The sequence below is a fragment of the Schistocerca serialis genome, chromosome 3 (genome assembly GCF_023864345.2).
Source record: "Schistocerca serialis cubense isolate TAMUIC-IGC-003099 chromosome 3, iqSchSeri2.2, whole genome shotgun sequence".
Lineage (NCBI taxonomy): Eukaryota > Metazoa > Arthropoda > Insecta > Orthoptera > Acrididae > Schistocerca > Schistocerca serialis.
The window spans coordinates 411005649-411022766 of NC_064640.1; the positions used below are offsets into that span (position 1 = coordinate 411005649).

General features: G+C 43.7%; 1 protein-coding gene across 4 annotated transcripts in view; it reads right to left on the minus strand.

Moving 5' to 3' along the window:
• LOC126470276 (DNA fragmentation factor subunit alpha-like) overlaps nucleotides 1-17118 on the minus strand; it is an 88964-nt gene that overhangs the window by 52397 nt on the left and 19449 nt on the right. For 2 of the 4 annotated variants that reach the window (XM_050098018.1, XM_050098019.1), the window contains exons 3-5: nucleotides 13444-13609; nucleotides 11930-12109; nucleotides 1207-1425 (exon numbers count right to left, since the gene is read on the minus strand). In XM_050098018.1, the coding sequence (XP_049953975.1) occupies nucleotides 1221-1425; nucleotides 11930-12109; nucleotides 13444-13609 (551 nt within the window). In that variant the 3' untranslated portion in view covers nucleotides 1207-1220. The remainder of the gene's footprint in view (nucleotides 1-1206; nucleotides 1426-11929; nucleotides 12110-13443; nucleotides 13610-17118) is intronic. The other 2 variants (XM_050098021.1, XM_050098020.1) reach the window with 1 other exon arrangement.

Below are 17118 nucleotides of genomic sequence, written 5' to 3' on the forward strand. Positions count from 1 at the left end.
AATCAATTACATCATTATAATGAACATAAGGAGTTTTAACTCCAAAAGAATAACAGCAAGTACAAATGTAAGAATTACATTTTATCATCTTTGATGAGTTTTTTATCTCACCCCAACCCACAACGACTTTGGCATTTGCTGGCACCCAGTGTCAGGTCATTAGACAATCAACTCATCCAGCACTAACATATCTTACATTGCAATTTCATTTCCTGCACTCTTTGGTATCACAGCATGTGATGAATATGCCAGAATCTTGGTTTAAAATTATCTCCTCCTTATTTTAAAATTGGATCTTGACTTTTGCTCTTCATCCTTCGATGAAGGAATCCACAGTTCTACAGTTTCAAGGTTTAATTTGTGTTGACTGTATACATATTTCCTCAGCTGAAAGGAACAGGTTCCTTACCGTAAATAATTTACAATGCAACTTTTAGTTTTTAATTTGCCTGCTTACATTATGTGAACATTCATATTTATATTCCGTGAGTTTGGCAGCCAATATAAATGAAATTTATGAGTCCTTATTTTGGTACTACATCAGACTGTATTGCAATGTCAATAGTAACTCTGGGTGTGACATAACAGTACATTTACCTATGATTGGGTCTACATATGAGTTTACAACAAAGAGAGCTACCAGCCAGGTCACTGCTTAATAGTAAACAAGGTGTTCTCAGCAACGATCTCCTATATTTTACCAAGCAAAGATAGGTTCAATAAACCTAATGACAATTAATCCAATTATGCTTCTCATCTATTCTGAGAAATTTTAGCTATCATTTCACTGTAACGATGAGGAGTGGTATTCCTTTCAAATTTCAAAAAATGAGATGAAATAAATGCCACACTCCCAATGACTGTTGATCACAGGACAACATCTCACCGCATACAGATACCCGTGTTTGGAGAAATACTGGTTCACCAACTCATTACAGGTGAGACACAATCTTTCCCCTAAATGTTCTCTAATTTTATGCAGTCAATTAGGAGTTAGAAAATCTACTATTTACACCTACACTTTATTTGTCAAACTTCTGTGCATAACAAGTATCTAAACTAAAAGTGATAACCCCTGTTCACAAAACAAAAAACTCACATGCCAAACACAAAGAACAATGTAATGAAAACTAATAAAAACTCCCACCCTCCAAGAAATACTGCACAATACCTTTCCTGATCTGCTACACTTATTTTCTGACTCACCTCAAATGTTCTGCCTATAAGGGGCTTGATGTACCTTCATTCCATCCAAGGTAATCTACTGAAGAATCACCACTACTGCCATTAATATCTATACTATCTTCTTCACTATCACTTTCAACTGTATCAACAATTGCAGGTGTTCCCTTTTGTGTTTGATCCAAGTGACCAAAACTAGTTTCTTCCTCACTTGTATCACTTGTTATTTCTGTTTCTGCAACACTTGCATTTTGGGAAAACTGTCAGCAAATAATTTACCAATACAAATGGACAGAGTTCAACTGCCCGACACAAGGAAATAATACAGCTTACACTCTATGTCAGGAATATTTACAATAAAATGTGGAATTGTGGAGAGAGACCCCACTTAACAATGACAGATATCAAAGTGTATATTTTATGTATCTAAATTTTGTACAGAAGTACCAAAGGTTGTTCAAGAAAAATATTAACTCCAATTCATGAGCGATACTTTTATAAAAAATTTGCATCTTTAAACGGTGATAGTACTGAAGCATTAATGTCTGTTTTAAATTTATAATCACTTTTAAGACTCCATCTCATTACTGCTATGCATAATGAAGCATTCTAGAAAAATATATATTTATTATGAATACATCTAGATAATTTTGTGATCGTGTTAACTTTACTTTGGGATTGCACAAAGTGGAACTCAGTTACTTTGTACCTAATACCTGTAGCCATACTTCTTAATATTATGATTGATGCAACACTGTTTATAAAAGCAAATGTGAAAAAAAGAAATAACAATTTTCAGCCAGCAGCAATCAAATCTCCATTCATATGAAACTTTCTTCAGTGTTCTGTTCCTCAAGTGTACAGATTCCAGTTGCCCTACTCATGCCTTTATGGTGTGTGTGTGTGTGTGTGTGTGTGTGTGTGTGTGTGTGTGTGTGTGAGTGAGTGAGTGAGTGAGAGAGAGAGAGTCAATTTCATGCTTTTATTACAAGAAAAGTTAACATTCACATGAATATGAATTTTAATTATACAGAAAGTACACAGAGAGCAATCAAGAATTTAGATCACAGAAAGAGGATGAGATTTAAAAAGATCAGAAAACACTCAATGAAAGTGTACCAACTGAAGAAATCTATCATTTGAAATGCTTTTTATTGTAGTATAAAGATGTGGAAATAATGTCAATGTTTCATGAATTTTGTGCAAAAAATTTTCAGCTAGATAATTGCTAAGTTTACAGGTCTGAAGTGTCTAGATTTATATTTATAATTTCAGTATAATTAATTATTTGAAGTGACAGAAGGAAGTTAATACTTTTAAACAGCACTATTTTGACGGGAAAAAAAGAATGAAGAAGGTTTTCCTACAGAAATTTGGTAAAACTCAAATTATGAATTAATAAATACATCACTTTGGATTTGTGGTTCTTTAAAAGGATTCCACATAAAGTGATACCTAAACAAACAATTAAAACAATTATGGATTCATGGAAAACAGAGTTTACAGAGATAAAAATTACAAAAAAACACTTTTTTATCTTAAGGCAAGGCAGATGGCAATAATGATTATTAGTTCTAGCCATATGATTCAATGCATTATGTATTTGCTCCTCCTCAAAACAAAAAGAAAATAAACAAGGTAAAAAGCAGTTAGTAATACATACTCTGCACTCAAAAATAGCTGCTAGCAATATCTTGTTTTTCTTGGTGAGCTTCACAAAATGAACTTCAGGAATGGATCAAAGGTATTATATTTAAGGATTTAACATGCATTCACCACTATGTGGTAATCCATGAAGTGTCTTGCAACTGTAATTATTCCTCTGCAATGATTTCAATGCCATTTAGCATTGTTTGTTTTTTTTTTTTTTCCTTTTTACGCCAAGCTTTCATATACTGCACATATTTAACATAACATATTTAATCTCTTTCATTTTATGTTAGGGATGATGACAATTCATTCAGTAACTTCTTCATTTAACAATAATTTTAATGTAAGATTTTTTCCTTATTAATTCCAAAGAGACCTTCATTTCATCAGGATGAGATGCTACAGGTTGAGAGGCAGGGGGAGGCAGTTCGAAATTTATTTTGCTCTAATACACGAAATTAAGTGGCATCTGACCAACTTGATAACAAAGATATTTGCATACTGTAGCACAACATGTACAGTAGAAGTGGTGGTGGTGGTGGTTGTTGGGATGTTTAAGGGGGACTAAACAGCGAAGGTCATCAGTCCCCCATTCCAAAAACAGGCGAGCCGAAAATCGGCGAAGCAGGTAAAAACCAAAGGGGGGAGGAGATGCCCCCCAGGCACTAAAAGAACACAAATGCAGCAACAAACACTACAGACAAGAAGAGTACAGAGGAGCACCAGACAGAAAGGAACAGAAGAAAATAAGATGGCCGGAGACTGGTTGACTGACCACAAGAACAAAAAAAAAAAAGGAAAGAGTCAACCATCCGACGACACACCAAAACAGCAACAAATATTGAGAGACGTGAGGACAAAAGACACAGAAAGGGAAAGGTGCAGGACCGCCCTAAATGGAACCATAAAAAGGACTGCCACGGATAAAATTCAAAACGTTGTCAGCCATGGAGGCATCGTCACATAAAACCAAAGGCAAAGTGCCCGGGAGATTAAAAGACTGCCGGAGGGTGCGCAGTCGGGGACACTCCAGCAAAATGTGGGCAACCGTCAGCCGGAACCCACACCGACACAGGGGGGGATCCTCCTGACGCAAAAGATGACCGTGCGTCACGTAGGTATGGCCTATTCGCAGCCGACACAGGATGACAGAGCCCCTGCGAGAAGCCAGCAGGGAGGAGCGCCACACATTGGTTGTCTCCTTGACAGCCCGCAGTTTATTCGGGGATGTCATGCCACGCCACTCAGCAGTCCACATCCCAAGCACCTTACGGCACAACACCAGCTGCTGATCGCGAGCCGTGAGGCCGATTTCCAAAGCTGGGGCGTCGATCGCCCCTTTGGCCAGCCTGTCGACATGTTCGTTCCCCGGGATGCCAACGTGACCTGGCGTCCAAATAAAGACCACCGAACGACCAGACCGGGTAATGGCGAAAACAGACTCCTGAATAGAGGACACCAGAGGAGAAGAGGTATAGCAGCAGTCGATGGACTGGAGGCTGCTCAGGGAGTCACTGCAGATGACGATGGACGTACCTGAGCAGGAACGCATATGCTCAAGAGCGCGCAATATGGCCACCAGCTCTGCAGTAAAAATACTGCAACCAGCCGGCAAGGAGTGCTGTTCAACATGGGCAGCATGAGCAAAAGCGTAGGCAGTGCGACCATCAACCAGGGAACCATCAGTGTAGACAGTCTCACAGCCCGAAAAGGAGGTGAGGAGCGCAAGAAAACGGCAACGGAGGGCCACAGGCGGAACCGAGTCCTTGGGTCCCTGTGCCAAGTCCAGACGGACGGACGGCCGGGGCCAACACCAGGGAGGCGTAGGTGCACCGACCCGGAAGGGAGGCAGAAGAGGGAATGACCCCAGTTCCGACAGCAGGGACTGGACGCGGACAGCTATGGAAAGCCCAGACCTAGGTCGCCGTTCGGGCAGATGGAGGCAGGGAAAAGCAGGTGACGATTGGGATGGCCCGGCGAGGAATGCACGTGGACAGCATAGTCGGCGAGCAGTCGATGGCGGCAAATCCGCAGCAGGGGAACCCCGGCCTCCACCAGTAGACTATCCACGGTGCTCGTACGAAAAGCGCCAGTTACAAGCCCAACCCCACGGTGGTGTATGGGGTCTAACAACTTCAACACTGAGGGTGATGCAGACCCATAGGCCTGACTCCCATAATCAAGCCGGGACTGCACAAGGGCCCTGTATAATCGCAACAGCGTGCAGCGATCCACACCCCAAGATGTGTGGCTCAGGCAGCGGAGGGCGTTGAGGTGCCGCCAGCACTTTTGCTTCAGCTGAGTAATATGAGGAACCCATGTGAGCCGGGCATCAAAGACAAGTCCTAAGAAGCGGCAAATGTTCACCACTTCAAGCAGGTGGCTGTTGAGGTAAAGTTCAGGATGAGGGTGGACCGTCCGACACCTGCAGAAGTGCATAACTCGAGTCTTGGCTGCAGAGAACTGAAAACCATGAGTCAGAGCCCATGATGCTGCCTTGCGAACGGCTACTTGCAGCCTGCGTTCGGCGACTCCCGTAGTCGTGGAGCTAAAGGAGATGCAGAAGTCGTCGGCATACAAAGAAGGAGACACCGATGACCCCACGGCTGCAGCCAGACCATTAATGGCCACTAGAAATAAGGAGACGCTCAACACCGAGCCCTGTGGGACCCCATTTTCCTGTGTATAAGAGGAACTAGAGGTGGCACCGACTTGCACCCAGAAAGAGCGGTGCAATAGAAAGGTTTGAAGAAAAGCCGGGAGCCAACCACGAAGACCCCACTCATGCAACGTAGCAAGGATGCGATACCTCCATGTGGTGTCATACGCCTTCCGCAGATCAAAAAATACAGCAACGAGATGCTGACGTCGGGCAAAGGCCGTACGGATAGCAGATTCCAGCCGCACCAAATTGTCCACTGCAGACTGTCCCCGACGGAAGCCACCCTGGGATGGAGCGAGGAGACCGCGCGACTCAAGGACCCAACACAAACGCCGCCCCACCATACGTTCGAGCGATTTGCACAAAACGTTGGTGAGGGTAATGGGACGATAGCTGTCCACTGCCAGTGGGTCCGCACCGGGCTTCAAGATGGGGACAATAAGACCCTCGCGCCATTGCGACGGGAACACGCCCTTGCTCCAAATGCGGTTAAAGAGGGTGAGGATGTGTGTCTGGCTGTCCCTGGGGAGATGCTTCAGCATCTGCCCGTGGATGCAGTCTGGTTCTGGTGCTGTATCAGGGCAATCGGCGAGGGCAGCGAGGAACTCCCTCTCGCTGAAAGGAGCATTGTACTTTTCAGAACGACGCGTGTGGAATGATAACGGCGTCTGCTCGGCGCGCTCCTTTAGAGGGCGAAAGGCGGGGGGATAAGTTGCAGTCGCAGAGCTCTTAGCAAAGTGCATGGCAAGGTGTTCAGCAATGGCGCCAGCGTCCGTGCCGTCCACGGAGATCCCAGGGACACCCACAGGGGTCTGGTATCCATAAATCCACCGGATCTGGGACCACACAAGCGAGGGGGAGACACGGGAGCCCAAGGAGGAGACATACCTCTCCCAGCGCTCCTGCTTACGCCGTGCAATAAGACGACGGGCCAAGGCACGGAGCCTCTTAAAGGCGATGAGGGTCTCTAGAGACGGGTGCCGCCTATGACGCTGGAGAGCCCGCCTACGGTCGCTAATAGCCTCAGCAATCTCCGGCGACCACCCAGGGTACAGCCTTCCTCTGAGGGAGTCCAGAAGAGCGGGGGATGGCAGCCTCGGCCGCCGAAATGATGGACGTGGTTAAGACACGGACCACCTCGTCAATGTCACCCTGTGGGGGAGACGCAATGGTTGCAGCGGAAGTAAAAGCCGGCCAGTCAGCCCTGTGGAGAGCCCAGCGGGGCAGGCGCCCAGAAGAATGACACTGGGGCAGTGACAAATAGATGGGAAAATGGTCACTACCACACAGGTCAGGATGCTCTCTCCAGTGGAGGGATGGGACAAGTCTGGGGCTGCAAAGAGAGAGATCGACGGCCGAGAACGAGCCATGGGCCACACTGAAATGCGTGGGAGCACCGGTATTCAAGAGGCTAAGGTCAAGCTGTGCCAACACATGCTCCACGGCACGACCGTGGTCATCGGAGACAGTCCCACCCCACAGAGGGTTGTGGACATTGAAATCGCCCAGAAGCAGCAATGGTGGCGGGAGTTGAACCAGCAGCGCAGCCAAGACATGTCGGGGGAGCTCCCCATCAGGAGGAATGTAAACAGAGCAAACAGTAATAGCCGGCGAGAGCTCAACCCTGACAGCGACTGCCTCTAAAGGCGTCAGAAGGTGTACTGGCGAGCTACAGACAGAGTGGTGAACAAAGAGGCAAACTCCACCGGACGCTCATTGACAGGCAGCACGGTTCTTATAGTATCCCCGATAACCGCGAAGGGCAGGGGTCCGCATTGCTGGAAACCAAGTTTCCTGCAGAGCAACGCAGAGAACAGGGGAAACACTCAGAAGCATCCGGAGCTCAGCCAGGTGGCGGAAATAACTGCTGCAATTCCACTGGAGAATGGAAGCATTAAGGGACTGGGAGGGCGTGAAGGCGACCAAGAGGCAGACGGCACCTCAGAGCCAACTGCCGCCACCGAGGGAGAGTCAGCTGTGGCCATAGGAAAGGCCCCCGAGGGTTCCGTGAGGGCGAGATCCGCGGCAGAGGCAAGGATCTCCACCTCATCCCCGGAGCCAGGACTATGGACAGCAGGCGGCACTGAAACCGCCGGAACGTCCTTCTTCTTGGACACGTTCCGTTCCTTCTTCTCGCGTCTGCCCTTAAGGTGAGACGTCTGGGAGAGCTTCTCTGAAGGAGCGTCTGAGGCTGACGACGACGCAGAAACCCTATGATCAGCAGGTGGCGGACCCTTCAGCCACTGGCTGACATCCGGCTGGGTAGGAGAAGAAACGGAGGAAAGGAGAGCCCCGACGGACTCCTTCCGCGAGAGAGGAACCGGCAGAGGCAACGTCGGCGGAGAAGGAGGGGGAGGGATCGAGCCCCCCAGTTGTGGAGCAGATGTCACTCCCGAAGTAAGCGTGGGGGGAGCGACAGAAGAGGGTTTGCCCCCAACTGCTAAGGGGGCAACAGAGGAAGGCTTGCCCCCAGACACGAGGGGGGCAGAGACAGATGCACGGCCCCGAGGGCCCACTGAAGGTGGCACAGAGGAGGCGACAACCGCCGCTCGCGAGGGCGACAATAACGTGGCTGCAGCATAAGATGATCGAAGGGAAGCAGGATACAACCTTTCAAATTTCAGTTTTGCCTCTCGATAAGTAAGCCGGTCCAGGGTCTTAAATTCCATTATCTTCCGCTCCTTATGAAGAACGGGACAATCCGGCGAGCATGGAGAGTGGTGCTCCCCACAGTTGACACATACAGGCAGAGGCGCACATGGAGAATCGGGATGAGAGGGGCGTCCGCAATCTCAACATGTAGCGCTGGATGGGCAACGGGAGGACATGTGCCCAAACTTCCAGCACTGGAAGCACTGCATCGGGGGAGGGACGTAGGGCTTGATGTCACAACGGTAAACCATTACCTTGACCTTCTCGGGCAAGACATCACCCTCGAAGGCCAAGATAAAGGCACCGGTGGCCACCCTGTTAGTCTTGGGTCCTCTATGTACACGACGGACAAAATGGACACCACGTCGTTCCAAGTCGGCTCTCAGCTCGTCATCGGATTGAAACAAGAGGTCACGATGGTAAATAATCCCTTGGACCATATTTAAGCTACTGTGGGGAGTGACGGTAACAGGGACGTCACCCAGCTTATCACACAAGAGCAACGCTCGTGACTGGGCTGGGGAGGACGTCTTGAGGAGAATGGACCCATTCCTCATTTTAGACAACCCCGCCACTTCCCCAAACTTATCCTCCAGGTGTTCCACAAAAAACAGAGGCTTCGTCGTAAGAAAGGAGTGACCATCAGTCCTGCTGCAGACAAGGTATTGTGGTACATAAGGCTCCCGCTTGGTACTAGATCTACGTCCCTCCCATGGCGCAGCCAACGAGGGGAACGACTGAGGGTCATATTGCGCAGCATCAAAGTCTACTCTGCCTCGCTTAGAGACGCTGGTGGCTGTGCGACCACCAGCTTGGTGTGATTTACTGCGCTTCATTGCGCCACATCCGCCCAGATGCCACCTACTCCGAATGAGGGCTCTCCCCAAGGGCGCCACCCAGCCAAAGCAACAGGTACCTGGCCGATATCCCGTTGCCCGGAGTCCCCGTGCCCCAGACAAGATGGGCACATACTCCTTGGCATGCATGGGGAGGAAACAGCTCTGGCATCTGTAGTGCGATCCCTGCGTGGTCAGGGGGCTACCACCAAGAGAGTACATGACGACCCCACCACAACGGACTGGCTACGGTGCTGGATTTTAGGTGTTGAAAGGGTCCACAGTTGTCGGGGGCGCTAAGAAGGAGATTGCGCACAAGATGAGAAGGAGGCAACCCAGAAGACATTGGGTGTAAATCCCGCCGCACGACAACAGGTAGCATGCAAGATGGTGGTGCATGATGGACCAATAGAAAAACACCACGTAAGGTGTCCTTCCCCAAATGGCATGCACTAACAACGGAAATTTGGGAAAAAAAAGGAGGTCAAACCCAAGAGGGGACCATCACAGAAGGCCGAAACATTTGAGACTCCTTTTAGTCGCCTCTTACGACAGGCAGGAATACCACGGGCCTATTCTTACCCCCGAACCCGCAGGGGGGTACAGTAGAAGTCTTATTTGCTCTCTGTCAACTGCTTTGTTGGACTGCCAAACACAATCTCTTGACCTTATTATTTCAACAAAAGGATATCTCTGCAAAGCCTTCAGCTGCTCTTGCTGGTACAACATATGCCACACTGTTTCAGCACTGAAAGACCTAAGTCAAAACAAGGAATCTGATTCATTGTCACCAACGTACATTTTGCATTAGTACCACGAAAATAAGGTAAAATAAATTAGGGCTCGTGTGGCATATAGGCAGTTGGTTTCCCTTGGTCCTTTTCTACTGGAACAGGGAAGGAAATGACTAGTAGTGGTACAGGGTACACCCCACCACACATTGTATGGTGGCTTGTGGAGATTCACTGATAGGAATATACTGAACCATCATGGAATAGTTAATTGGGCAATGGAGAGAAATGTGTGTATGTGTGTGTGTATGTGGGGGGGGGGGGGGGGGGGGGGTGACTAAAACATGACTGAAGCAAGCAGTAAGCAGGTTCAAAGGTATGTAAGGCTGCAATAGTTAGAAAGAGATGACGAGCCTCACACAGCACAGAATAGCATGGAGGGTTGCTGGAGACTGAAGACCATAACAAAAGCAACATGCAAGTTGAAGCACATGATAATTTTTGTCAGCTACCAAACTACATCTTAAAAAATGAAAGGAGAGTTTAGGGCTTAACATATATTACCAAGCAGAAGATCCTTGGAGACAGAGACCAAGTTCACATTGGGTATGAATTGGGGACAAAATAATGCTGCCTTTAGGAAAGGAACCATTGCAGCACATGTCTTACATATTTTAGGGAAAGCAAAGAAAATCTAAATCTCGACGGTCAGATGGGAGTTTGAAACACAGTCCTCTCGAATGTGAGTCAGTTGTCTTAACCACTATGTTGCCTTACTCAGTGAAAAGGCTGGCAGGATAGCACTGTCCTCCACTTTAAAAACAATTCCATAAGGATAATGCTCCCAAAGTCAAAACAGCAAAAACTGGATGAAGACTACTGCAGATCAAAAAACTTCAAATGTCTGTAGCACTACATTATACCCCTAACAGCTGAAAAGCTGCATTTTGTGCAGCACACAGGGCTTTCACTGTAAGTGCCTATTGATATGTTTAGTCTCTTATGGTCAGATGCAATCACTATTTTCCATGTAAGTGCATCTTCCTGCAAATTACAACTATAGTGAAGTCCAGTACATTATTTCATGTCCATTATACTTAGACAAGGCAATCAAGTTAGTTTTTCCACATACACATGACATGTCTGAAACAGTGCCCTCTAAAACTAGAAAATCAGGAATGAGAGACCTAATTAGAGGAACACTAGCCACAAATTTGAGGTGTCAATGTCAATATACCACTACACTTGAAACCATCATATTTCTTCTCCCCCCCCCCCCCCCCCCCCCCCAGCAACCTTCTCCTCAGAAGTGCAGTGAACACTGTCATCAAATAAGGAAAAAGGAATGTGGTATCATGACTGACAGATGAAAAAAAGTAAATCTGTAAACACTATTCAAAATATATGAGCACCAGTACATCATCTCACTCATCACTTAGCGCTCAGCGCTGTGCTCTCGGTCATTTTTAAGATGATTCTTCTTCATTCAGAAACAATGGTGTTGTTTACATTATCATTTTATATATTACAGGTTAATAAAAGATTTCTTTTAATGTACTGGGTTCGTAATATAACAGTTGTCTCTAGAGAGAGAATTATTTTTCTGTTGGCTGTTCCTGACATGAAAAAGTTGAATCTTTCATTACTGGTGTTTTTCTACATTCAATTAATCTGTCATATTTTCAGTGTACATATTCTCTGTACAGTCTAGCTGTACAAAGAAAAGGCAACATAATTTAAGGCAGATAAAGACTGCAGTATTCACTAGAATTCAAGTCAAGACTGTAGAAGGATTTAGATGTACATTTAAAAACAAAAACCGAATCTTGTAGGCTTATGGATCAACTACTTATTCCTAGTGGCATTAAAGTACCAAAAACCTATGTAATCTAAGACTAACCTGAGAATGGTGCAGTACACAAACACAGTCAACAATAAATGAGGCTGAGAAATTTGCATGTTACTGTTTAGTCTCTGTTGCCTATTATTATCTCCTTTGTTCACATATGAACCTGACCTCTAGGGCATCTTTCTTGAACAGTGGCTTGAAAAATGTTTTTTTAGTCAAGCCACTTCTTTTCCTTCTTCCAGCAGTATGTCTGTCTGTGTGTGTGTGTGTGTGTGTGTGTGTGGAGGGGGGGGGGGGGCGGGCAGAGGAGTGTTTGCACACAACATCAGATGGACCAAAGGGTGAAATGAAAGCATGTTTTAGTTACCTTTCAGGAAAAATGTCTATCAGACTTTCAGGATCCATGTTACTCAACAGCTCCAATTCTCTGCCACCTAACATCGAAATGTGAGTCAGATCTCCTTGCAGTCTATCGACCAAACTACTAAGTTCCTTGTCCTTAGGGCCAAACCTTGGTCCATCTGTTTCATCTGAGATTCGTCTTACTCTGGAAGAAAAAACAGATAAATAATCAATGCATTGTCATAATTTATTACTGATATGATATAATGGGCAAATACCATATAGCATTACAAACTTAGCCCTTCCAGTAACATATGATCATTTCTATTTGTGTTTTGTATCAAATGCTAAAAATTCTTATTATTGTAACACACGGCAAGGATAATACCCAGAAATCTGTTTCACAGTCTCAAGGTTCCTTCAGATAGACATATGAACTTTTCTTCTTAACTTGCTCCAGTCGATTCTGGTTGTTAACTGAATACTTTTACATTTATAGCCACAAACATAAATGATGAATGGGAAAAATTTTATGAAGCCAAAAGTTTCTTGATAATGCAACAATAACAATTAAGACTGAAAAATCCATTTACATACTATCATCCCATCCTGTCCGTAAGCAGACTCTGTATTTTCTCTCCATTTTCTGGGTTTCTCTATAGAACATAAAACTCCACTGCGTAATAGTTCAACACTGACTCATCTATAATTCATTATTTTGTAATATTTAGTCTACATTACTTGCCAGCTAAGCTTCACAAGTTACTCCATATACCTTCCTTCACCCATACACAGCACCATTTTTGAATGTATGTCCATATTTTTTTCTCTTTTTCCATTTGCCTCCATTTCAATGGGAGGGACAATGGTTATGACACTGGGGTAGCATTAAGCAGGAGGAGTATACAAAATCTTGCCCAGACATCTAGATATAAATTTACTGGAGATTTTCCTAAATTGTATCAAGCAAATAAAGATGACTCCTTTAAAAAGGCAGCAACTGATTTTCTGGTCCACCAAGTAATCATTCCAAGTGTGGGGTCTTAAATTGGTTCCTTTCATTAGCTTAGCAGACTGTGAACCTCAGATGAAAGGGAAATCATGAGTATGCCATTTGTTTGTCAATCAGTCCAATGTATTTTCCTTTTTAGCTCATTGTGCTTTTTGTTTCTGAAACAGAATTAAGAACAAAACTAGCATACATCTCAATGAGTGTGGGTGTGAAAAATCATGTAAAAACCAGACACATGTAGGCTTGGATCTTCGGTGTTCCAAAAAATGGTGAGTGCTCTTTTTCTGTTACATGTATCTGTGCTCTGTGCATCAATCTACTACAAGTAAGTGGTTGCCTTTTCCTAATTTTATGTACTGCTCCACCAGGAATTTCCATTACTGTTAAATAAATTTCTCAGTTGCAATATGTTTCAATAAGATGATTTAATTTCAAGTCCACACGAACAAATCTGTAATAATTTGACATTAAGACATCCTGAAAGACTTATAGCTAAGATCGGTAGAACAAAACAAATGAAGACAAACCTGTGGAATTTTCCAGGTGGTAACCATTTTTCATCATTCTTCAGTAGCATTACAACAGTATTCTTTTCCACTGTACTGAAGTACTCATCGTCATCAACTTCTGTTCCATCTTGTTCCAACACAATTTTGACTGGAACATTGTCAGGGACACCAAGTTTTCCACGAGCTAACAAAAATTGCAATACTCTTGGTGAACACAGGACACAGAAAGTGAAAAAGGTATAAATAAAAACATAGTGTTAAGTTATAAACTGGAGACATTTCAGTTGCTAGGTTGTATTCTAGAAACTTGTCCGTATTGTTATATTTCAATTAACAAGGGGTATGTAGCTGAAAGAAGCAGCAGTCAGGGACAGGAAAATTTCATGAAATGATAACGCGAAACATAACAAGATATCTGATATTTTTAGTGATATAACATGAAATTGAAGATTTTTATTAAATTTGGCATTTTTTCCCATTCTAGAGTAAGAATGTCATAAATCTCAGGGATGTAGTATACTATTATCGATAACTGATATTTACTCAATACTAAAACAGAATTTTGACCTCTTTTCAATGTTGAGAACTGATTTCTCACGTAAAGAACTATTGCTCAGGATGTGGCAGTAAATGAAAATACACAATTTCCAATTATCTCTACTCCAATAACAGTTTTAGCCACCATTTCTTGATACTTTTGCAAATTGTACTGAACAAAAAATTGACTCGTTTTAGAGAGATCTTAATGTTGGTGCATGAATTAAACAACAAGTTTTTGTAGTACACAAGCATAAACATGAAAAACACCAAATATGATACTTTAGCTGTGCAGAAACATAAATTAACTTGACATCTGATCACCTTTCAAGCTAACTTAGGCCCCAGTCTACACAACAGATCACACTGTCACCACAAACTTAATTCCCAAAATAGAAGAAATAATATTGAATAAATATTGAAATAAACTTTCTCAGTGTTCTGTTCTACCAACAGGAACATGTTTGCATGACATCACATGCTATACTCTGATGGGCTGACCGAGTGGGCACTGTGTTGATTTGTATGTCTGTGAAGCTGAAGTGTTGTATTTGGTGATTTTCGTATTTATACTTGTGCACTACAAAAGTATGTGGTTTAATTGATGCACCACACTGTCAATCTGCCAAAAAGTGTTGCTTTTCATACTTTTGTGGGGCCACATAAACTATTATTTTGTTGACATGGCAAAGAGCCTGTTATAGGTACTTAGAATGCCACGCCTCAAGCATGTCAGATATTCTGAAGGGATACAAAGCCCTTCATAATTTAGTGGAAAAGCAACCTTCCTTGCCAGCTGGATATCAGAGATTTTATCCACTTGAGGACTAGTTGCTTTCATCACGAGCAACACGCAAGTCGTTGAAGTGGCGTCAAATAAAAAGACTTGCACTAGGTGGCCAAACGACCCCAGATGGGGTCTTCTGCCCAATAATGACATACAATCATTTCATCAGAACACTGTCAAAAGTGTTGTGCTATCTGAAGGCAGTTTGTCTTCCTTGTTCAAATTTAGACTCCAGGTTGCCATTTTCACACTACAGTGAAGTGCTGATGGATTGGCAGCGTAACGTCTCAGAGTTTTGAAATTATGACGATGCTTTCCTTTGAAAACCTTTTAACAGTGTATGGTTGTGAAATGGGTTATATAACCACTACTCAAAATTTTTATAATATTCAAATTTCTCATTTACAATCCCATCTAATCCAAAATATACTGAGAACATGGATAAAAAGTAAAGTATTTTACACAATGCAAGAATTTCAAAGGTATAACAAATGACCCAATGTTTTACTGCCAAAATATGTAAAATAAGAAACTGTAAAATATTACAATATCTTTACATCTGGTATATTTATTCGGACCATCAAATAATGTGGCACATTTGTTCATAAAGATCAGCTTCTAAAATGTTATGATACAGTGCACTACTCATGAACATAACAGAAACAATACTACTCTAGTGCACTGCCTTGCGTGATTGTCTTTTCTTAACATAATTCCTAACTTAAGTTCTAATAGTGTATTTTTTATCAAGACATCAGTTAAATGTAGAAAATTTAAATGTGGTTAACTCTGCTCTGTTCAGCCTCTTCAATCCTTAAATATCCCTACAGTTTTTGCAATACAAATGGAAATTCATGAACTGTACATCCGCAAATAATTAACAGGTACTCATTTCCAAAGATAGCATGACATAACAGTGCCTAGTGAGAAGTGAACCATACAGTGAAAATGTGACCAGATTAAAATTATTCACAGCCACCACAATACAGAAGAAATTGAATTTGTCAAATTCTTACAACTGAATTTAAATTCAAGCAGGCAGCTAACAAATCAAACAGCTGTGACTAATACACAAAATGTAGCATAAAGAAATTACTTTGAACCTGTTATTAGGTATGGTATTGCTTTTTGGGGACACTTGGCTAACAATGTGTGGATAATAAAAATACAGAGAGAACTCATTTGGAATACATGTGCCATACATCAGAAAGAGCCACATCACCCATTATTTTTAAAATAATGTTCATCCGGCCAGTGCCATGTAGGGGCAACAGACGGGAAGGTTCACATGTGTGCCAAAAAGAATTAGTCGGAAAGATGAAAAGTTTTCTTTGTGTGTGTGTGTGTGTGTGTGTGTGTGTGTGTGTGTGTGAGACGGGGGAGGGGGCAGAGGGGGGGCAGGGGGGGGGGCGCATGCGCCTGTCGACAACTCAAGACTTCTGCTTTTTAGTGATTGGTCTCCTTTACTCCAAAGTATTTACATTCTACCAGAAATAAGATTATTTAGAAACCTAAAAATATTAACTCTCCAATTCCTATAGTTATGAAATTATTATCTTTTTGTATACCAGACAAGAATTATTTAAGAAAATCATTTTGCCCATAAACATGACACAAGCACCTAATAAAACTGCTTCCCAAAATTGTCTCCCTAGACGCCTCAACATATGACAATGAAAATTTATAATAAATTAAAAGGTGACACGTTCATGCAGATGAATGGTCCTCTGAAAAGAAAAGTACATGACACACTTGTGCTGAAGTGCTACTACTTAGAAGATGAAATCATGCAGCATGAACAGCTAATTTAAGTTGGCTAGAACTTGTTACATATCTACTAAGTAGACATAACGCAGCCCGCCCGGTTAGCTGTGCGGTCTAACCCACTGCTTTCTGTGCGGGAAGGCGTGCTGAACCCTGGCACGAATCCTCCCGGAGGATTAGTGTCGAGGTCTGGTGTGCTAGCCAGTCTGTGGATGGTTTTTAAGGCGGTTTTCCATTTGCCTCAGCGAATGCGGGCTGGTTCCCCTTATTCTGCCTCAGTTGCACTATGTTGGCGATTGCTGCACAAACACATTCTCCACATACGCATATACTGTAATTACTCCACCACGCAAACAATGGGGTTACACTCGTCTGGTATGAGACATTCCCAGGAGGGGGATGGGGGGAGGGGGGGGGGGTTTCACTGGGGGGCGGAACCACACAATAACCCTGGGTTTGGTGTGGAGCAGCAGTAGGTTGAGTGGACTGCTGTAGCCTGTTGTGGAGTTGTGAACCACTGAAGGCTATGGCAGGGACGAAGCCTCTCTGTCGTTTGTAGGCCCTCAGTTCCATACAATACAATACAAGTAGAAATAATACTTCAG